This window comes from Peromyscus maniculatus, chromosome 2 (assembly GCF_049852395.1).
Source record: "Peromyscus maniculatus bairdii isolate BWxNUB_F1_BW_parent chromosome 2, HU_Pman_BW_mat_3.1, whole genome shotgun sequence".
NCBI classification, from domain to species: domain Eukaryota; kingdom Metazoa; phylum Chordata; class Mammalia; order Rodentia; family Cricetidae; genus Peromyscus; species Peromyscus maniculatus.
Window position 1 is genome coordinate 119,248,976 of NC_134853.1, and position 23,480 is coordinate 119,272,455.

General features: G+C 45.2%; 1 protein-coding gene across 1 annotated transcript; it reads left to right on the forward strand.

The window, feature by feature from the left end:
• Positions 1 to 1,097: 1,097 nt before the first annotated feature.
• Positions 1,098 to 23,141, forward strand: L1td1 (LINE1 type transposase domain containing 1). Its single transcript, XM_042272666.2, has 4 exons — positions 1,098 to 1,161; positions 1,738 to 1,822; positions 16,974 to 17,964; positions 21,182 to 23,141. The coding sequence occupies exons 3-4, from the start codon at positions 17,038 to 17,040 to the stop codon at positions 22,790 to 22,792; spliced, it is 2,538 nt and encodes an 845-aa protein (XP_042128600.1). The 5' UTR covers positions 1,098 to 1,161; positions 1,738 to 1,822; positions 16,974 to 17,037; the 3' UTR covers positions 22,793 to 23,141.
• The last annotated feature ends 339 nt before the right edge of the window (positions 23,142 to 23,480 follow it).

The following is a 23,480-nucleotide window of genomic DNA, read 5'->3' on the forward strand; positions in this document are numbered from 1 at the left end:
GGAGACACAAAAAGGAAATCCAGTTCTGGAATACATTCAGCTATGATAACTGGGAATCGAGAACATGGAGAATAAATCAGGGCATGGTGTGTACCTGCAATCCCAGCACTGGGAAGGCTGAAGCAGGAGTGCCTGGAGTTTGAGGTCAATAGGAAGTTCAAGGCTAGCCTCGGCTACATAGCAAGATATTGTCTTTAAAAAAAAGTGTGGGAGTAAAAACAGAGTACCATGGTAGAGCTTTAGGATAGGAGGCATGGGTCTTCGTTAGGAAGGGTGGACTCAGGCCACTTAGAGAAGATCTTTGTTTTTAAGAGACAGGTCTCACTATAGTGCCCAAGTTAGCTTCAATTTCCAGGCACAAAGGTGTCCTCCTGCCTCCAGAGTAGCTTGGAGGTCCGTAGGCAGGTATAGTCATCATCCCTGCAGTAGTTAATATTTGACCTGAGACCTGGGGGTGGAAAAAAAGGGCAGTTTTGGGAAAAGTGAGAAAGTAAGGATTGGTGTTGGAAGAGTGCTTGCCTAGCCCACACAAGGTCCGGGCTTTGCCCCTACCCCCTTCTCCTTGGCTCACAGGTCTGTAATCCCAGCACTAGGGAATGAATGCAGGCAGGAAGTTTACGTATGGAATTCCAGGTTGGGGAGATTCTCTCAAAACTTCAACTGGGAAAAGAAGCCATAGAAAGACAGCTCGTGCAAAGGCCCTGGAGCAGAAAGGTGAGGGTCAGAAACGTACTGAGAAGAAGGCCATCAAGAAAGGAGCCTAGAGTAACACCAAGGTTCCATCCTAGGCGGTTACTGTAGCTTGTTGCGACCAGAACCTGAAGTCAAGACAGGGATGTGGGTGCGTGCGTTCCCCGGCTGGTTAGCGCGAAGCCAGAGAGCAGCGTTGAGGCGACTTTAATTTTTGAAAATGTGCGCCCTAACTAGCGTCCAGAGTGTATGGGTCCTGGGCGTGGGCCACCATGCCCTGCAGGCTCAGGCCCTACTGGGAGGGGGCTAGGGAAGCTGAGGGCGAGGGGGGTTGGGCCGAGAAACCTGCAAACTTCGCAGAGGGAGGGGAGGAGTCAGCCCGCGACGACCGGCGAGCCCCTCCTGCGGGCAGACGCCCGGCCTGCTTTTGTTGGCGTGTGTGACCTCCGGGCTGGACCTCGTGGCTCCCAGGTAAGGCTGCTCAGGGCTAGGCTCCGGATGTCCCCGTGCTTCTCACCCTGTTCTCCCTTGGCGGGCCCCGGGGTGGGAAGTGAGAATCGCTCCTCCACCGGGACAGTGGGGACAGTGAGAGCCGGGCGGGAGCTGCCGAGGGCGGAGGTGAGCTTGAGCGGCTGCCCCAGGCAGAGCTTTGCAGAGAGCCTGGAGGACCCGGGCTCCCAGGCCCTTCCCAGCCTCCACCTTCCAATGCTTTCCTCGGAGTCTTTGACTGGGAGGCGTTTTCCATCAGTCTCTTTGCAAAGTTTGCTGGAAAAATGGGCAGACTTCTTTTTTAAATCATTAAAGGTGTTATGTTAATGTACCCTCGCACACAGGGCACAAGCCACCGTCCTCTGGCCTTCCCTTTGCCACCTTGAATTCGGATCCGGGTGGTTCCCTCCTTCTCCCTACCCCCATCCTAGTATCCCTGTTAAGAACTTATGTACACTGTTTATGCAAACGCACATCGAAGAACTTTTAACTATTGACACGTGGATGGTTTTCTGCATACTAAGTCACAACTTGATTGGGATGCACACTTAATTCCAGGTGCTGAGAGACGCGGCTGTGGGTGGACGGCTGGAGCGAGACCCGTGCTGCGTCCTGAGAGCTGGTTCCTTAAGGAACAGATTGGGTAAGCTGTGGAGTGAGCACGGAGAAGGGCCCTTTGGAGTGAGACTGAAGTGTCTTGGATCGAAGTAGGGTTGGGGTGTTGCCTGTATTCTAGGGTGGGGTCCTTAACCTAGTGTCAAGAATTTGTAATAGCATTGAAACTCACTAGGGAGCATCACACTAGGAAGTAAGTCCCACAGTTTAAAGCAGAAAAGAAGCCAGGCTTGGTGGCGCACGCCTTTGGTCCCAGCAGAGGCAGGCGGATCCCGGAGTTTGAGAGCAGCCTGGTCTACAGAGTGAGTTCCAGGACAGCCAGAGCAAGGTAGAAAGACCCTGTCTCAAACAAACAAATAAATAGCAGAAAACTGGTAGTTCAGACCTGTGGTCCCACCTTCTTCAGGGCCTGAGGCAATGGGGTCCCCTGAAGGCTCACTGGGACAGCTTAGTGGGACCCAGTCTCTACACAAACAAGTGCGTGAGGTCTTTTTCCCATCCTAGAGCCTACGTAGTCCGAGTTTCACCCCTGAGCTTTGCAGTGGGGTGAAGAACTGAGCGGAGTTGGCGGATTGCAGGGCAGGGCTGGCGGCGGCCGTCAGAGCTGAGAAGTGATGGGAAGCTGGTCCTTCCTGGCTTGTCTCCAGTTGTGGTCTGCCATGTGAAGTTGCGAAATCCCATTCCTTTTGGAGCTGGTGGCTCTGTGTCGTTCCAGTTGACTCCCACTGGCCTCGGCCTCCGAAGCGCTGGGATCACGCGCCACAGTAGCATGATTTACATTTTAAGTGATTTGGGAGTTCTTCCTTGGCACCATACTCTAGAAGGGAAAAATTTAGCAGATGAGGTCTGGGGGGTGGGGCTGAAGGGGTGGCTGGAGCGGGGGCGTGACTTCCTGTCTCTGGCCTAGGGAGGAAAGCCTTGCATTTGCATTTCCTTGGCCTTGGCCTGGTCCCTCCTGCCACCTTGTGCCTTCTTTTCAGATGTTTATTATCTCATTGCATTTTCTAATTAGCGACTTGTTCTTTATTGTGTGGGTCTCCTCCCTCTACTTGCTAGCTGGCTGGGTTGTGGATTATCCCCTCCCCCCCCACACTGTAGAGGTTTAGGGTCTATGTAGCTGGGGTGGTGGTTACACTGTTTAGCTTGTGTCCCGGATTCAGCATCCAGTACGGGATTACTTGAGCATTTGATTTGGTTTGATATGTGCTTTGAGAGAGCCTCACAGAGCCCAAGCTGTCCGCTGAGTCATGGGGCCAAGGATGACACTTCATCTTCTCGGGTCCACCTCCCAAGTGGTGGGATTAAAGGCTTAGGCCACCAAGCCTGGCTTTTTTGGGGGGTGGGGGAGGTGAGTGCCTTGAACTCCTGATATGAAGCCAAAGATGGTCTTGAATGCCTGGTCCTCCTGCCTCTACCCACCAAGTGCCAAAATGGCATGCACACCACTGTACTGTTTGGACTGCAGGTTATCACCCACCTGTCTGTCTTGGAGATGGAGATGAAGGGCACAGCTGCAAGGCTTCCCACCTTTGGACTCGAGAGGCGTCCGTGCTTTGGACAAAAGCAGCTTCTGTAGCTCGTGACTTCACCCTCTAGGCAGTGCGTTTTCCTCCTGACTTTGCCCTTTGTACCCCTTGTTGGGATTTTTCTCTTTTCCTTGTGTGGACCTGCAGCTGACGTCCAGGTACCGCTCTCCTGTGTGGGGTTGGGAGATCTCACCTGTTCTGCTTTGTCATGTCCAACAATTTGAAGCAGCCTCCAATTTCCTATCTTGGTACATCACTCAAAAAGCCCAGTAGTGGACAGTGGACTTCTGTCAAGCCAGTCACCCAGAAGCGCCAGAGGTTTTCAGTGACTGATCTGGAGTCAGATGGGATGGCTTGTGTCTAATCCCAGCACGTAGGAGGCTGAGGCAGGAGTATTGCTATTAGTTCATGGCCAGCCTGGAACTACATAATGAGTTCCAGAAAAGCCTGGGGTGCAGGGTGAGACCCTCAAACACGTTAAAACCAAATCATCAAATCCTAAGATCTGTTATTTGGATCAACCCCAGGGTTTGTTTTAAGACAAGGTCTTGTTCTGTGGCAGAGACAGGCCTTGTACCTATGATCCGGTTCAAAAGATTTCCCTCACGTTTTCACTTTTAATTTTATTTTACCTTTTGGGTGTTTTGCTTGTGCGTGTATCTGTGCGCTGTGTGTATCGTTACCTGAGGCAGCCAGAGTGGGCATCAGATTCTCTGCAACTAGAGTTACAGATTTGTTAGCCTGCCAGATGGGTACTGGGAATTGAACCCAGGTCCTTTGGAAGAACAGCCAGTGCTCTCAGCTGCTGAGCCATCTCTCCAGCGCCCCCCCTTTAGTTAAGGGGGAGGTTATTTGTTTGTTGAGTTGAGGTCTTAATGTCTTCCAGGCTGGTCTTGAACACCTGATCCTCCCGCCTTCACCTTGCAAGTGCTGGGGTTACAGGCAGGTGACGACGGGCCTGGTTTTCTTCCGTGCAAGTGGTTTTCCATGGCAGGTAGGGTGGATGTGTGTTTGACTTGTTTTGTTTTTGAGACGATCTAACCAAAAGCCCTGGGTGGCCTGGTACTTGCTGTGTACCCCACTTTGGCCTCAACCCCCACGTGCTGGGATCTCATGGTCATGCCACCATTTCTTGCTTTTATTTAATTTTGGTATCATTGCAAAAGCCACAGCTCCTACCTTAAAGGAAATAAGAGAGAGTTGATTGTGGAGCTGTTTTTGAGTGACCGTGGCCGGGGAACACAGATTTAGTTTACCACAAATTCCATATTCCAGAGTGGGAAACGTTTCATGAAGTTTTATGATTTTACTGAACAAAGAAAGTCATAAGCCAAGGCAAAAAAATACATTGGTGGGTCCATCAGGGAGGCAGGTACAGCAAGCTTGGGAAGCCTGCCTCTCTCTCTCTCTCTCTCTCTCTCTCTCTCTCTCTCTCTCTCTCTCTCTTTTTCTTTTTTAGTTTATGGAGACAGGGTTTCTCTGTATAGTCCTGGCTGTCCTGGAACTCATTTTGTAGACCAGGCTGGCCTTGAACTCACAGAAATCCACCTGCCTCTTCTCCCAAGTGCTGGGATCAAAGGTGTGCACCACTGCCCACCTTTCTATAGGCCCAAGACACAATCCCATGACATCCGTGGAAGCCTAGAGGTCTGCTGAGCTTAATAGATTCTAGAAGGTTCTTTTCTATTGGTCAAGGAATGGTGTTCTGGAAGCCTAGAACGAGCCCCAGGTGAGGCCATTAACCTCCAGTTCTGCAGCTTTCCAGGCTCCCCAGGACTCCAGCTGTAATCCGCCAACCAGCCTCTGCAGACCTGGCTTTTCAGGGGCACCAGGTGCAGAAAGGTGACCTCGGTTTGTTTCTGTGATCTCTTCGACTATACTGGCATCTTTTCATGCTTAGTAATATTTTGTATTTTTCTACAGAATTTTAACTGTAGCTTCTCAGTAAATATAAACTCTATAGGAGCTGGAAATATACAGTTCCTGTTTGCCATTCAAGGGGGGGGGGGACTCATCTACGTTAAACAGGAACTCTAAAAGTTATAGGCTGGTTTTGCTGTGCTGGAGATCTGAACCGAGGGCCTTGCAGATGCAGGGTAGGTGTTCTCCTGGGCTACAACACGGGGCCCTTCACTTTCTTCTTTTTTTTTCTTTTCTTTCTTTCTTTTTCTTTTTTTAAACATATTAAGAAGCATCCATGGGAAATTTAAAATCTTAAGCTGGTGGCCATGATGCTACAATGTTTAGTACTCTGCTATATTGTATATTGGTTGGTGTTAGTGAGAGAGGGAGATAAAGAGAGAGAGAGATTTGGAACATGCTTTTAATTTTTACCTGAGGTATGCCTTATCTGAGACAGATTTTTTTTTTTCAAACAACGATTCATACAATAGCATCTTTAATTTCTTTTTTTTTTTTTTTTAAGATTTATTTATTTATTATGTATACAGAGGAGGGCGCCAGATCTCATTACAGATGGTTGTGAGCCACCATGTGGTTGCTGGGAATTGAACTCAGGACCTCTGGAAGAGCAGTCAGTGCTCTTAACCTCTGAGCCATCTCTCTAGCCCTCTTTTTTTTCTTGTTCGTGGGGCGCAGGGTTTGAGACAGGGCTGTCCTGGAACTCAACTCCATCTCGAATTCAAGATCCTTGTGCCTCAGCCTCTGAATGCTGGGATTATAGGAATGTGCTACTTCTGAGTGTTTAAAGAGCTAATGCTTTGTGGGGGAGGGGGCGGGAATTGGGGGAGGCATTTCAACTAGCTCTACAGACTAGGATGACCTCAAACTCCAAAGGTTCATCTGCCTGCCTCTGCCTCCCGAGTACTGGGATCAAAGGCATGTGCTGCCACCAACTTTTTTTTTCAAGACAGGGTTTCTCTGGCTGTCCTGGAACTCGATCTGTAGCTCAGATCTACACACACACACACACACACACACAGAGAGTTACATGTAATTAAAATCATAAAAATAAATCTTTTAAAGAAAAGAACCAAAACAGCCATTCAGGGTGGATTCAAGCCCTAGTCCAGGCTACGCTGTGAGGTCTTTTTCTTATTTGGTGTGTAAGGGTGTTTGGTCGACATGTGTGTCTGTGCACCACATTTGTGCCCAATGCCCATGGAAGTCAGAAGAGGGCATCAGCTCCCCTGGAACTGGAGTTACAGGCCGTTGTTGGCCACCACACGGGTGCCTGAAATGGAATCCCGGGTTCCCTCGAAGAGCAGCAAGTACCCTTACAGCTGAGCCCCCTCCATCCCTGAGATTGTCTTCAAATCATAATAAGCTCACTTTGGTTTGATGGAGCGGAGCTGCCAGGGTCTGGAACCGCACACTAACGCCAGCACTCAGCCTCACTGTGATTTTTGTCCCTCCACACCACTCTGCAAGCTGCCTGATTCAGATCTGTCTCCACCTCTACTTCATGACAGGCTTTTCCTAGGCTGGACCCTGCTGGTGGCAGTCCTGTATCTCAGCTGCTCAAAAGGATGAAGCAGGGGGATCTCAAGTTCGGGGCCTGGCTAGGTGACTTGATTGGTTGATTGGTTGCAGCGCTGCAGTGACACAGCCCCTCCCCCCACCCCCACCCCCTGCCTCAGATATTGTGACGCTAAACCCAAACCTAGATTTTCTTCTTGAGGGCCAGCGTGGTACTATTTACCACACATTGCCTTTCATTTATGAATAAGCCCAACACCATCTTGCTATAAGCTCTCTTGATGCCAGTGGGTTTGATTTGCTAGTGTTTGCTTTAAAGTTTTTTGTTGGTTTTTGTGTCAGGCTGGGCCTGTGGCTCAGGAGTAGCTAAGCACCTGCAAACCTTGACTAAAACCCCATCTGCCTTTGTTCCTAAATTTGCATACAGCATAGAGAGTGACTGGGTCATAGACTCATTTGGTTTGCTCTTCTTGGATTGTGTTAACACAGAAGTATGGCTAACGGCCAAGAATCTTAATGCTTTAAAACTTTTTCTCAAGGACTAGGGATCCAGCTCAGAAGTAGACTCCTCACCCACCATGCAAAAGGCTAGGGCAAAAATAAAAATCCAAACATTGAGCCAGGTGGTGGTGGCGCACGCCATTAATTCCAGCACTTGGGAGGCAGAGGCAGGAGGATCTCTGTGAGTTTGAGTCCAGCCAGGTCTACAGAGTGAGATCCAGAACAGCCAGGGCTACACAGAGAAACCCTGTTTCAAAAACAAAAATCCAGACATTGTTATATGCTGGGTATGGTGGTTCAGGCCTCTGGGAGCTAGAGGCAGAAGGTACAGAGGTTAAAAGCTAGGCTCAGGCTGGGCGGTCGTGGCCCATGCCTTTGATCCCAGCACTGGGGAGGCAGAGCCAGGTTGATCTCTGTGAGTTTGAGGCCAGCCTGGGCTACAGAGCGAGATCCAGGACAGGCACCAAAACTACACTGAGAAACCCTGTCTCAAAATACAAAAAAGCCAGGCTCAATTATATAGCAAGTTTCAGGCCAGCTACAAAAGTTGCTGCTGCTGCTGCTGCTGCTGCTGCTGCTCTCACAAAGAAAGTTCAAACATACCCATGGTCCCAGCATACTCAGGGAGACCCGGACCCACCCCAACACATGTTTTCATCGCTCATGTTTGGTTTCATGGTAGGCATCACCTCTAGGTAAGGAAGAACTCATTCCATCTGGCCCTGCATGTTTCCCACAAGCCTATGCTGCCAGCTTCAGCCCTGTGCTGGCAGTGGAGCCTTTAGGAAGCAAGGGTTACTTGAGGTAAAACAAGAGCCCAGTGTCTTTGCCATGACCGTGTGATGAGCAGACACAGTCTCCACAGGCTTCTACTATGAGGTGGGCTGCTCCCAAAGGCCAGGGCGGTCAAGTAGTCACGGACTAAAACACGGAACAAAAAAACCCCTTTTTTTCTTTGAGATGTTTGTCTTAGGCATTTTGTGACGGTAATGGAAACTTAGGAAACCATGTCCAAAGACCTGCTCCCCTCCCTCTCCCCTCCCCGCCCCTTCCCATTCTGATATATCTACACACTCAGCTGCAGCCTTGCCGCTCAAGATGTTTGCTTCCCATGGAACTGGTTGTGAGTCCTCCTGGTATTTGTGATCCATTGTCTGTTTTCCGGTTCTGCCTCTTGAGCCGTTAGTCCTTAGAAATTCCGAGGCTCTTCAGGCGGGTGTGAGTGTGATTTGCTGTGGTGAGCGAGCTGCTATCTTCTGAGTGGGTGTCTCGAGCAAAAAGGTAGATACTCATAGTTAGTATATAAGGCATGTTTTATTTTATTGTGTTGAGGGTCATTACCCAAAAGTCGCACTCTAAATTCATAACTACGATCCTAAGCCTTTCTCCCCTGGGCAGCTCACCTCTGTGTCTTAGCTGAAGGTCAAGGCCAATCTCGTGGTTTTTCAACACAGGATTTCTCTGTGTAGCAGCCCTGGCTGTCCTGGAACTCACAGAGATCTGCCTGCCTCTGCCTCCCAAGTGCTGGGATTAAAGGTGTGTGCCACCACGCCTGGTCAGGGTCAGGGTCCTGGGTGAGACTCTCTAAATGTGCAGGGCGGAGCTTTGCTCCTCTGCTTATATACCTTCCAGTGAGCTTCATTGGGTTCTAGGCCTGTGTCTGGGTATCTTCTTGGGTGAGTGATGTTACTGGGTCCTGGTTATCAGGTGCAGTCTTGGGTGTAAGTGGGGTTCCCAACTAAGCTATAATGGGTATTTTTTTTAAACTGTTCTCAGTTCAGTGGGAGTAGTACACTCTCACTTCCTGTCCTTATTAAATGATGTTGCTGGAATGGACTGCCTCTCCCTTCCCACCCTGCCTGGTCAAGGAGCCACACAGTCTGAGGTTCTTAACATAGATTGGGCCTCTGGGAGAAGGGAAGAGAACTGGAATTTACTTTGGCTCTTTTAGGGAGTATCTAACATTTTGCACTCTGCAAAAATAATGCTCTTAGGTTGATCTCAAAACTGTTTTTGTTTTGTTTGTGGTATGTAATACCTTTTTATTTTTCAATTTAATTCTTGTTATATTATTTATTGTGTGCGTGGTTGTGCATGTAAGGTCAGAGAGCAATTTGTAAAATGGGTTCTATCCTTCTGTGTGGGTTTCAGGGATCAAACTTAAGATTGGTAGGCACCATTACCCTCTGAGCCATCCAACCAGCTCTCTAAGTTTCCTGAGACAGTGTTACTTTGTATTTCTGACTCTCTTCAAATTCACTATGTAGACCAGGCTGGCTTTGAACTCAACAGAGATTCACCAACCTCTCTTCCCAGGTGCTGGGATTAAATTCATGCACCACTATGCCCGCCTTGCCAATTCGTTTTGTTTTGTTTTGTTTTTGGAGACAGGGTTTCTCTGTGTAGCTTTGCGCCTTTCCTGGAACTTAATTTGTAGACCAGGCTGGCCTCAAACTCACAGAGATCTGCCTACCTCTGCCTCCTGAGTGCTGGGATCAAAGGTGTGCGCCACCACTGCCCAGCCAATTCTTTTTTTTTAAATCTCTTTTAAACCTATTTTGTGTGTGCTCTATTACCAAGTTACTAACCCAGCCCTTGTCTGTTTTTTGAGATGGGGGTCTCACTATGCTGCCTACATTCACCACCAACTCCTGGGGCTCCTACCTTGGTCTCCTGATTAGATGGAACTCCAGGCATGCAGCCTCATGTCAGCTTCTAAATGGATTTTAGTCGTTTGTGCATAAGTTGTGTGTTCTGACCTTTTTCCACCCCTTGTGATCATATCCATGTGTGCTTCCCACTAGAAACCCTTATGTTATTATGAAGTACACTGTGGGGCGTTTACCCACCAACCCCACAGCTCCCCAGAGTTTTCTTGAGTGTGAGCAGCAGGAAATATTAGATAGAAGGATTTATTGTGGAGAATATCGCGGAGATAAACAGATAGAAAATAAAGGATAGCCTCGAGAGGGCCTGGAACCTTTTCCAACAAGCCCTGACTGTCTCTGCCCCAGGGTTTTTATAGAGACGCCAAGGGGTGGAGCGAAAGACCTCCTCCCCCAGCACAGCCAAGTGCAGACCATCTCAGACACCTGCACTCAGGCCCGTGGTCCTGATCATCCTCTATGCAGACCTGCTGGGTAAAGCCACGAGGAACCCGAGAACGGGGGTCCCCCTTTCTTTATATAAAAAATAACTATTAATGGCTTACAGCAATCTCCATAGCTGTTACACCTCCCAGTATGGGAGTAGAGGATGATATAGAAGGCATTTCCTTTTTGAATTAGGTCCAAGGTGACTACAGCAGTCTTTAGCTGCATCAAGCCCTTTCTAAACCAAAAACTCTTAAGGCAACTACAAACTTAAAGGATCCCTTAGCTTCATCATTATTAACAGGTTAACATAAATATTGCTATACATAGTCACAATTCTCTTAGTCTTACAACTCAAAGCCAACTCTTAACAGAACCATTTGAATTAGCATATATGGTGCTATATATAGTTAACAATTTTCTGTCTTACAACTTTAACTTAATCATTTGAATTTTCTTGCTAACAGAACATAGGAAAAACTTTGTATTCACATCAAATTTAAATATTTCCTTCACTCCACAAAACCATGGTGCACTAATATCAATAGGTTAAACAATTTCTGCAAACATAATTCAACCTTAATTCACTCATAACTCCTCCTTTTCTTTATAATTTTTTAAAACAATCTCAAACCTAGTTAGAAAAAACCCAGACTTATACAATTCCTACAAACCCATATTGAAAAGCGATATTTTCAATCTAACCATTAATACTTTGAAAACTTTTAGCAAAACATCCAAAAGCGGTTTCTTAATAAAACTCTTTACACTCTAAAAGTAGTCTCTTAGTATACCCCATTTGCATTTCTTACTAACAAAACATGACATTAACCCACTCAAACAATTTTTGAAATTAGACTAAGGAATATTAAAACTCTCCCTTTTCTTTATAATTTTTTAAGTAAAATCTCAAGCCTAGTTAGAAAACCCAAACTTTTCCATTTAAACAGTTCCATTTGTAACACAAAACCAGTTCTGTACGTAATTCCATTTTTACATGAACAGTTCCACAAAACAATTGCATTTTTAACACAGAACAATACATGAATCACCAGCATATATGCATACACAAACTGCATCTTGAGTCAAGGTAGAAACAATAAGTTTCTTCATTTAAACAGTTCCATTTTTAACCCAATTCCAGAAAACAGTTCCTAGGTCATTACTATAAGTAAACTCAAATTTGTCCCATTGCAATGAAATCTCTATTGTTCATTTCATTTAAGTCCCAAAATTCAAATGATAAATTCTGGTACTAGCCTTCCAAATATGAAGAAATCCATAACCAAAATCTTTTTGTAGTTTTATCTCATTTTAAGTTCAAAAGTTCAAACAAGAAATAAATTCTGATATCAGGCTTTCACTTCCAAATACGAAGAGACATTTTACAACCAAAACTTTTTGCAGTTAACAATTTTAGTTCAAACAAACGTCTCTGCAACATTTGTTCTCACAGACAGAGACTTTTTAAGGTACAGTAGTATTCTAAACCTCACCGTTTTTGATGTTAGCTCAGGTTTTTCTGTGTTGCGTTGATTTTTCCATGGATCTCAGCTGAAAATGCATTGTTGTGCTGGTTTTGGCATCCGACATTCTTAGCTTCTTAGAGGCTTCTGGAGCATCATTCAGACTGCCTACTTTGCAGTCTACTGGGACACAAACCTTCTGTGTCTCGGGTTCTTTCACCATATACATTAAGAATAGATCCACATTTAACATTTACACTTTTTTTTTTCAAATTCACATATAACATCTACTTATTTATACTCTTTAAGGGAACTATAGAACTACTTTAGCAAATATATTTCTTATTGCTTCTTATATACTTATATTCATTCCATCTTATTTCTTATTTAAACTTACATTTACAACTAACAATCTTTACTTCTTACAAGCTTATTACTACATGTCTTAAGACTACATTAGATACTTCTTGCAAGCTTATATTCTTAAAGGAACTCTATTGATCTATTTTTAGCATATATTTAACTTAGCAAACACCTAAAGATTTTTTAACACAGAGATCTAATGAGAATTTTACAAACTCATATCTTATTTTCATCTTTTTCTATTTCTTACTCTTAACTATTATCACTATCTCTATTAGAAAGATTCTCTTAACTAGACAGGAAGTACGTACATCATTTCTAAAGTTTAGAGTTTATAGTCAGCTTTGCTATAAAGCACTGGGATTTAGTGAGTGTTGTTACAGAATTGTGATAGTTGTTGCTAGGGGACTATAACCTTCTCAGGATGATGCCACACCCCAAAGTTGCCAGTTCTCTCAGCCATTCCGGACTGGCAGAGATGCACTGTCAGCGGTAGACGGTCTTTAGAGGCTGTCCCTTCACCCAAATTCATAATAGCTCCCCTAAGAACTTCAATTCAAACAAACATTTCTATCACAGCAGTACTTTTGGTTTGCTCTACTGAAAAACTTCACTTCACGCTGAGGGTGAAATTACCATATTTAGCTGCTGTAAAGCTCTTCGCCAAATACTTCACAGCTATTAGGTGATATAAAGTATTTTTCTAAGCGACACAGCTCCGAACTCTTATTTCCTCACTGTTTGCATTAAACCAGTGACAAAACCTCAGAAATACTAATCGAGCCACTTTCGTTCTGGTTCCTTTATAGGAACATCATGGGAGCTGACCCTTCCTTAGTTCCACGCTCCTTACCAGACACTCCGGTAACCACCGAGCTTCTTTCTCCTCTTGTGAAAAAACAAACATGTCCTCGACCCCATATTAACACAGGATCGGGACCCTTCCATAATCCCGAGCAGGGATCTTGCCATTTCATTTGAGTTTCAGGATTTAGTATTTTCACTTCATTAGCTTTAACTCCTGATGTTATTAGCAGGGGTGATATTTAGCATTGATTTCTTCTAAGGAACTTTCAGGTAAAGCAACTATTTTGTAAGACAGCTAGATTTTCTGAAGTTTGTTTTCCATCTATAAAGCAGTCATTTCTTTTTGAATTTCTGTTTCCTTGTCTCCTTATTAGATTTGCAAAGGAATTACTCATTGCAGGCAGTTTGTTCAAAAGGCAAAGAACTTTTTTAATTTCAACATAAGTTTCTTCATATCTAAGACAACGTTCAGTGTATAAACTGCTTTCCCTTGTTTTAAGGATTTTAAAGTAGCTTGTTTGCTTGTATAGGTAGCTTTTTGTCATCCAACTACCATAAAAACTTTGCACAGCTATTAGGGTAAATAAGGCATTTTACCATGGGCGCCCCAAACCACGAAGCACCTAGTTCCATATCCTTTCAATTTTTCATTGGAACTGAGACTTAAACTCTTAGATGATTTTCCTCCTTATTTTTTTAAAAGCTGTATATTAAGTTTACCATGAACATATTATCGAGCTGACAAATTGTTTCAGGGCAATGTCGCCATCTTTAGCGGAAAAACTACCTTTCCCAGAATGCATTTCCCTTATCAGTCCATAATAATATCAGTCCCTTATATCATTTCCCTCATATCAGTCATTTCTCATAGTTCTTTTCGCGTCTGAGAGTCAACTGGTTCTCTTTTTACCAGACTTGCTTACAAATTCTTGCCCGGGATGTTTGAACAATGTTTTTTGCTTTTGCAACAGGAAATTTGAACAAGCAGTTTACATTTTCAGCTGTGGCACATTGGGAGATTTCTATTCTCTCCTCAGCTGGCTTTGACAGGTGTCTCTCCTTCATCAGACACTGGCCCCCGAATCAGAACCGCACCTGCCTCATTAGCGCTCATTGAGGCTGGCATTCCTGATAGCAACTTTCCTCTGGGCTTGTGTTTGCCTTAGCCAGTCAGTAAAAAACAACATCATTTACAACAGCTTTTCCATAGGTCCTTCAGAGAGATTCTCTCCCACTGATCTTATTCTCATTTTGCTTGTTCCTTCCCCCCCAGATGCAGAGCTTCAGGTATCGGTCTGCAGCTCTGTACCTCTGCTAGCTGCCTTTGGAGGTAGGGGCTTTCCCCTGCCCCAATCTGCCTCAAACTCTCAGCAGCTTTCACAGGTCATATTTTTCTGGGGAGGAATCTGTCCCTTCTCTGTTTTTTCAGAGTCTTTCTCCCTGACAGTTTCCAGTTTGGTCTCAGTTTATCCCCTCTACCCCAGAAACAGTTTCCGACACTACAGTGGCGGCTTTCCCTGCTACTGAAGGTAGGGGCTTTAGTCCGTTTGCTTTCAGGGTCTGTGTGGTTTGCGTACAGACTAAAAAATTTAACAAGGGAGGTTTTCGCCATCTCTAAACTCCCATTAGGACAGGTGCTTTGCCTCATCAGGCCTTCACCTGGCCCAGTCCCCCAGTGGGTTGCATTTGCTTGTCTGGGTGCTCAAGGACAGAGCTTATGCTAGAGGCAATCACCCCTCAGGGCTACACTCCCTCATCTCATCGGGAGTCAGTTGAAACAAAGCTTTTCTCAAAGAGATGCTTTCTCTGACAGAAAAGAAAGCTTTACTCCTGGATAGTTCTGTTCTGCCCTAGCTGGGCTCTTTCCCCAGACAGCGTTCTGACTCAGCAGCACAACTGCTTCAGACACAGTTCAGCTTTACTGTTTTCCCAGAAAGGTCCTTACTCTGATAGGAAAGCTTTTCTCGGATTTCTTTTTGCAGCTGTGGACCTTTCAACCCGGGACTTGTAGGAAAGCAGACAACTGTGCCGTTCCCACCGGCTTTAGCTTTGTTTGTTCATTAGCAATCTTCCCCTGGGTCCTACACCTTCCTGCCTCAGCTCTGTGCTCCAGGAAGTTTACCACTGCAGGAACCCTAGTATCCCCGAAATGCACTCCAGCTCAGAGATGTTGGCCAGTCGCTTCTGGGTTTTTGGTCAGAAGTGAGGATACAATGCTAACAGTTTGTATTGCTTCAGGGGATCTTTGCATTAGGCCGATTAGGAGCACCTTTCCATTCTGAAAGGCTCACTCAAACAAAACCCTTGATGCCTCAGCTCGGCTGTAACGGAAAAGCTTGGCTTTTTTGCTTTTCTCAGGTAAAGTTTCCTGCCCTTTTGGACTCTCTGTAGCTCTTCACCCACACTCTCCCCAAGCGTTTCCCTCAGGGTACTCGGACCCACTGTCTTTCACTAGCTTGAAGAGACAGCTTAGAAGAGGTTTTTAGGAACTTGTCCTTGCCTCCTGCATTGCAGAGAGGATTTTTAAAGCTTGAAAGAGAACTTGAAGAGGTTTTGCCGTCTTAAGAGGTTTGTTTTCCCTTAGAGCGAATCACGGGTGGTCCCCATACTAATATCTTCAGGTGATTCTAATTTGTCCTTCTGAGAGAGTTAAAGGCTTTAGTTTTTAAGTTTAAGAGAGCTTTTGAGCAAGATTAAGGCTTAGAGAGATTTTTTCCCCAAAATTTCCAAGAAGAGCTTTATAGTTAAGAGAAAGATTCCCCCCGCCCCCAGGAGAAAAAAAAGACCAACTTTTCCCAAAACTTCCCAACTTTAAACTTTGACTTTTTTCACCCCCATTTTTGCCCCAGGGAGAAAACACTTTCTCCTGCCACTTGGACTTAGCATTTCAGCTGTCCCCAGGACAAGAGCTTCCATAAGAAACTTTTTCTTCCCAATAAGCTCAAAGAAGAGCTTTTTTTACTACCTGAAAAGCCCAAAGAAAGATTTCCCCCCAGTTTGCATTCATAGCCCCCAAAGTTAGAAAATTGAAAAGTTTTTCTGTCTAGTTGCCTTATTTTTTCCTACACAATCTTACACTTCTAAGTTTTTCCTACACTATATTACTACCCTATACCTTATACTTATTTTTCAAAGATAGAAATTAAGAAAGGTATAGAAGATAGAAAATTTTGACAGAAGAGAATTTCGCTGCAGCATCGGACATCCTTCCAGTCCGCTTTCCTTTTCTCTCGAGGATAAAAACCCCTGCCTCTCAATAATATATATATATATACATATATATATATACATATATATATACATATATACATATATATATATTTTTTTCCCCATAACACTGGCATGCCTTTCCACTGGCAGGGCTGACTCACACTTTCAACAAAAACTCTGTAATAAAACTATTATTTTCCTTTATCTTTAGTCCCTACTACTTTGTCTTAAGTCCCTGTTCATTTGTCTTTAGCCCCCCCTTTTTTTAGTCCCCCCTTTTTTTCCTTTAGTCCCTTTTTTCCTTTTTTCTTTAGTCCCTGTTCATGGCGCCATTCTGTGGGGCGTTTACCCACCACCCCCACAGCTCCCCAGAGTTTTCTTGAGTGTGAGCAGTAGGAAATATTAGAAGGATTTATTGTGGAGATAAACAGATAGAAAATAAAGAATAGTCTCGAGAGGGCCTGGAACCTTTTCCAACCGGCCCGACTGTCTCTGCCCCAGGGTTTTTATGGAGACGCCAAGGGGTGGAGCAAAAGACACCCCCCCTACCCACGCCAGCACAGCCAAGTGCAGAGCATCTCAGACACCTGCACTCAGGCCTGTGGTCCTAATCATCCTCGATGCGGACCTGCTGGGTAAAGCCACGAGGAACCCGAGAACGGGCTCCCACAGTATAGCATTGTTTTCTTAAGCAGTCTCATTCTTACCAAGTTTCTCGATAAAACTCAGTGAATTTTCATTTGTTTATATTTCAGATGACTTTTTTATTCTTTTAGGAGTTTGAGCTTCTGAAGTCCTCTCTGGCAGAAGAAAGTGCACTCCGGTGTTAGTGCAGCCACGATGTCGGGTGTGCAGTCAAAAGCAGCCAGGCTTCCAAAGGAGCCCAAGGAAAAGCCGGTAGCAGGCGCGGACAGGGACATGGACAGGGACATGGCCCCATCCGTGGATTTAAAGTACAACGACGTATCGGCAGCCATGATGAAGAAGTTTAATGCTTTAATGGAAATGCAAGACATGATGTTTGTAGAGATGAGGGAAAGCCTAAAAAATGATCTAAAGGAAATGCTGGTTAAACGTACACCACCTGAGGTGAAGAGTCCGGAGGACCGGGGAGAGCAGCGAGAAGGAAGAGATTCAGCCTCAGAATGGCCAAAGCCAGGAGAGAAAGTGGAGGAGGAAAGTTCTGGAACAGATGAGGACCCTGGAAACCTCACCGTGAAGAGCGAGAACAAGAGTCAGCTGAGTAGGAAGCAGGACAAAAACCAGCCCCACAGCATCCACACCGGGAAGCCATCACTAGAGAGGATGGGAGAAGCCCTGCAGCGTGTGGTTGACTGGTGTAGCGAGAGCGGTGGCCATGCAGGCGTTCAAGGCGAGGACCCGAAGAATGGGGAGGACAAACCAGCCAAAGAAACAAGCTACCATCAGAATAAAGAGAACCCCCCAAATGCCCCCGGAGACGGCAGCGTGCCGGAAGCGGGAGCCACCCTCAGGCTGGCTGCTGACTTCTCAGCAGCCACGCTGGAGATCAGTAAGCGGTGGGGCAGCATCTTCCGCCTTCTGAGGGCGGAGGGGCTGGAGCCTGAGCTGCGGTGCTCGGTTAAGTTAGCGTTTAAATGTGAGGGTGAAGCAAGGACTTTCTCCGACCTTGACAGCCTCCGCCAGTTTACCAGCAGAAAGCCTTTTCTGAAAGAATTACTGAAAGATGTACTCCCGCCAAACGGAGCAAGAAACGGAGGACGCAGAAATGAGCTTCAAGAAAGATGGGTAAGTGTATAAGGACGGAAGAGTCAAGTGTTAAGAGTTGGCGTAATTCTTTAAAAAGCATAATGTGAATTTTCTTTTAAACTGTTTTATGTGCATTGGTGTTGGATCCCCTGAAACTGGAGTTACAGTCAGTTGTGAGCTGCCCTGTGGGTGCTGGGAATCGAACCCCAGTCCTGGGGATGAGCAGCCAGTGCTCTAAACCGCTGAACCATGTCCCAGCCCCGTGAAGTTTCTAATGTTAGCACTTGAAGTTGGAAACAAGAGTACTGTTGCAAGTTTAAGAGATGAGCAGGGAATTAAGGTCTGTTTGATAGGAGTTCTAGAGACTGATAGGAAAACATTATGTTAAAGTTTAAGGTTAAACACTAAGAATATCTTTAACTCATTAAAAAGTGGGAATAGCAGTGTTAATATCCGGTGTTACTGGGTTTTATATTCTTTCTAAACATTGCTCTGTGTGTAAGAGTGTTTTGCCTGCATGCACATCTGTGCATCATCATGTGCCTGGTGCCCTCAGGCCAGAAGAAAGCATCAGATCCCCGTGGAGCTTACCCCATGTGGGTGTTGGGAACTGAACTTGGGTCCTCTGAACTTGGGTCCTCTTAACCATTCAGCCATCTCCTGAGCCCTTACACTCTTTCAAAGCATCACTACTCTCCATTCAACATCTCACTTCACCCAAACTTAACCTGGGTGGGTTTAAATTTATTGACCACTCTGGTTTCCTCCTCTATAAAGTCCTGTTCAAGCCGGGCGGTGGTGGCGCACGCCTTTGATCCCGGCACTCGGGAGTCAGAGGCAGGCAGATCTTTGTGAGTTTGAGGCCAGCCTGGTCTACAGAGTGAGATCCAGGACAAGCACCAAAACTACACAGAGAAACCCTGTCTCAAAAAAACAAAACAAAACAAAAGTCCTATTCAAGTCTTCCAATAACTATATTTTTAGATTGCTATTTAGAGGTTGTATCAGCTGCAAATACCATCTTCACAGACACAGGTTCTTGCTATGTATCCCAGGCTGGTCTCACACTTACTTTTTCTTACCTCGGCCTCCTTGGAGCTGAAATTGTAGGTGTGTACCACACCACATCTGCTCTGGTCTCTCTTGTCTTTTTTCCTGGTACATTTTGATTTATTGTAGAGGGTATCATATGCATGCTGGTGATACCACTGCATGAACATTCGAGAGATCCCATGGCCAGGTCCCCTTAGCCATAACATTTTCTGGGTAATCTGACTGTTGTGTGCCATAACTCTGTGGTGGTTTGCATCTCCCCATTAGTAAATCTTCGTTTTAAGGTAGATTTTGTAAACAGATTTTTTTTATTGAGGTGGGTTTTTTTAATTTTTAAAAATTTTTTATTTTTTATGTGTATGATGTTTTATTACATTATGTGTATGTATACCATATATGTGCTTGGTGCCTGAGGAAGACAGAAGAGGTGTCATGTCCCCTGGGACTGAGGTTTCAGATGTTCATGGGCTGCCATGTGGGTGCTGGGGATTGAACCCAAGTCCTGAGCAAGAACAAGTGCTCTTAACCTCGGAGCCATATCTCCAGCCCCTCATACTGAGGTTTTTAACACACCTAGAACTTGTACCACTTTGTGTAAGGTTGGACTCAAACCTCGGTGTCCCGTGTCTTCCTGTTGCTCACTATTTTATTTTTATTTGTTGTTTGTTTGGATAAAGGCTCTCATGTAGCATGAATCTTCAAAGTTCTTATTAATAAAGTCAAACCCGAGGCCAGTTATTGGGGTCAATGCTGGTAGATCAGAGAGACAGAACAAGCCACAGCTATCTCACCTCGCCGGATCCTCAGCTGGTCTTGTCTCCTCAGACTGGAGGCCTCTGAGTCCTCATCCGGAATGGGTCTCAGCTGAACTGCTGCTCGAAAGCCTGAAGCTTAACCAGCCACATTTTTAACCAGCCAAATGCTTCTAGTTTCTGGTCCTCACGCCTTATATATCTTTCTGCTTTCTACCACCACTCCCTGGGATTAAAGGCTGGCTTTCTGGGATTAAAGGCGTGTGTCACCATGCTTGGCTATTTCCAATGTGGCCTTGAACTCACAGAGATCCAGAGGGATTTCTATCTCTGGAATGCTAGGATTAAAGGTGTGTGCTATCACTGCCTAACTAGTGGCTTTTCTGTTCTCTGACCCCAGATAAGTTTATTAAGGTACACGATATTTTGGGGAACACAATATCACCACACTCTCATGTAGCCCAGACTCTGCACTGTCCACCCTCGCCCCTCCATCTCTGATGGGATTACAGGGACACCACTATACCCATCTTCTGGTCACTGTTAAAATGTAGGGCTGGGATGTAGCTCAGTCGGGAAGGTGCATACATAGCATGCATGCACAAAGGCCTGGGTTCAATCCCCAACACCACACAAATCAGGCCTGGTTTCCATGAATGGTGGGAATTGCAGCTGAGGCATGAGGATTGACATGAATTTGATGCCAGCCTAGACTATTAGCGACCCTATCTCAAAAAACAAACAAAATAATAATAAAATAAAATTAAAAAATTAAAATTGTGGGCTGGCAAGATGGCTCAGGGGGTATCGGCGCTTGCCATATAAGCTTGATGGCATGAGTTGATACCTGGGACCCACAGAGGACTAACTCCTTCCTGCAGGCTGTCCTCTGACCTCCATATGAACACTGTGGTACCACCACCCCACCACCCTTACAATTTAAGAAGAAAAGGGTTAAATTGCTTTTGTGTCAGAGGGAAAGGTAAATGACCGTTCAGGTGAATCTGGGTTACCAGGTCTTCGTTCTATAGGGTTGTGCTAAACGTGAAGAGAGATGATTATATGTGCTTATTCGGTCAGTCACATGCAACATATTACATACTGGGGATTCAGAAGGTCAGAGCAGGCATGATCTTGTGGAAATTTGTTCTGAATACTGCAGAAGAAGCAATTTGTTAAGATCATTCTAGGAAACTGAATCTCTGTGGGGACCCATGTCTGTGAGAATAGATGACTGGATGCAGGGGTCTACCACTATCTGGGAGCATACCCACTCACCATGGACAAGGACCCGAGTTTCAGCTTCACCACAGGGAAGAAAATAATACTTCAAGCAATTTTACAGATACTTGTTTGTTGTCATGGCAAGTGTATTAAATTTAGAGGGTGAAATAGGTTGGGATTTTCATTCATTGAAAAACACGACTTAAATAACTTTTTTAAACTTCTAGGGTAAAACTCTAGGAGACACAAAGCACGAAGCTGGAAGAATAGCAAGTGATAGTTTGAGTTTCCTATTCGTCAACGAGGTAGAAGTTGCTAGTCCAAGCATGAAGACTGATGAAGAAGAAACATTGGAATCGAAGGATAAAGAAACCCTCAAGTTGGAGAGGCAGGAGGCCTCAAGCCTAGAGGAGGAGGAAGAAATCATAGACGTGGAAAAAATTTCTGAGGGAGAAGCCTCAGAGATGGGAGAGGAAGAGGGCTCAGAGTTGGAGGAAGAAGAGGAGTCAGAGTTGGAGGAACAGACCTCGGAGGAGGAGGAGGAGGATGAGGATGAAGAGGGAGAGGAGCACTCAGATCTATCGAAGGAGGAAGAGGCCTCTGTCCTTCATGAAACAGAAGACTCAACCTTCGAAGGCCTTACTGTGGTCGGAGAGCATGGAGTTGAGAAAATCACTAGGACTGGTGAGATTAGTTTAATTAGTTTGATAGTAGATTCTGAATCAGAAGAAGAAGGAAATGTAAAGACGACTAAGAAAAAGGAGACCTTCCATGGACTTAAAGAACTTGCCTTTAGCTACTTGGTTTGGGACTCTAAAAAGAAAAAACTGGTCAAGTGCCAGCAGGGAGGAGCCACCGCCATGACCAGTCAGGGGATCAGGACGCCCTGCCTAACCTTGTACTTGGCTTCTCCATCAGAATTCCTAGAGGCAGGCAGTGATGGTCCCAAAAGCCATTCACGTACAAACCCCAGTGTCCCGTCACAAGTCACTCCACTGTTAATGAACATGAAGAAAGGGAGATACAAGACCCCGCAAACAGAAGAGCTCACAGCCAAGGAAGCGGACTTGATTCGTGAAACCGAGGAGAACTTCAGAAAAAGTGTGGTCGGTACTATCAGGAAGATGCAAAGGGAGGTGGAAAACATCAAGAAACTTTACTTTTTCGATGTCTTAAATATGAAGAGCTCCATGGATGATCTGTATTCCTTAGCGTGCATGATTGAAGCAAGAGTGAATGAGCAGGAAGATGCAGTGGAGGGGCTGACTAAGGAGACCGTGGAGTTGGCCAAGGAGATTGTGGATAAAGAAAGGTTGAGAGAGAGAGAGGATAGACTGCGGAGCTCCAACCTCCGAGTGATAGGAATCCCAGAGAAAGAAAACCGAGAGAATGGCGCAGAGGACATAATTAAGGAAATAATGGAAGAAAACTTTGCCGAGCTAGAAGACCAGGGTCTCGAGATTGTCTGCGCTCATCGAATCCCTAATGCGGTGGATGAGCACAGACTCACACCTAGACACATCTTGGTGAAGTTTTGGAGTGCTGGTGATAAACAGAAAATCCTAAAAGCTTCTAGAGCAAAAAAAGAAATAACCTACAGAGGGTCAAAAATCAGACTGACAGCCGACTTATCACCTGGCACGATAGATGCGAGAAGTCAGTGGTCCGGGATCATTAAAATTCTGCAAGAGGAAGGCTTTCAACCGAGAATCCTTTATCCTGCCAAGCTGGCATTTGATTTTAAGGGTAAAACCAAGATATTTTTTGATATTGAAGAATTTAAGAAGTTTATTTCTGATATCCCCTTTCTGAAAGAGCTGTTGAACAATATAGTTTAGCAATCTGGAGTACTTTCTATCCACCAGAATACATCCAAAAACCAAGTAAAATTGGATGCTGGACCATCACATCTCCGTCCAAAAGGACAGACAGCTGGCTTTTTTTTTTTTTTTTTCTTTTCCCCAGGGACAGGAGAAAGCAATTCACTATCTGAATGTTGGTTGAGTTAACGTATGTAGCATTTTAAAATGGCTATCCACCCTGGTGAGGAGGCATCTTCTGAGTGTAAACACACATGGGGAAAAGAACTGGAGGCCACGGTGGGGTGGGAAATGGCAGATAGGTTAGACTAGAGTAGCTGTGCAGCCCGGCTGAATCAACACATTACATTACTTTACCATTTGCCATGATGTGGATTTTCATATTAAAACTTGAAGTTTGAATGTGTCGTTTGCTTACGTAATATTCCTACTCACATTTTCAAAAGTGCCTCGCCATTACTGTATATTGTTTAAGAATTTCTACACTTCATTGCTTCAGCCCATCCATTGGTGGAGTCTTTCCCTGAATGTGTGACAGTGTGTGTATGTAGATATAGTCCTTCATTTGAAATTAATCCAAAGTCTTTAGTGGGGAGGCACTAAAATCGGGGAGGGTAAAACAGAAGGCTTGGTTTTGTTTTACAATGAGCTCCAGTGGTCCCAGTTGCCTTTGAATCCTGTGTAGCTAGGACTACCCTCCTGCTTC

What these genes read in the sequence shown, in the direction of transcription:
- L1td1 (XM_042272666.2), top strand. Translation starts at nt 17,038, where the DNA reads ATGTCGGGTGTGCAGTCAAAAGCAGCCAGGCTTCCAAAGGAGCCCAAG. An exon ending in ATGAGCTTCAAGAAAGATGG is followed by an intron (nt 17,965 to 21,181) that starts GTAAGTGTATAA and finishes TTAAACTTCTAG; the next exon opens with GGTAAAACTCTAGGAGACAC.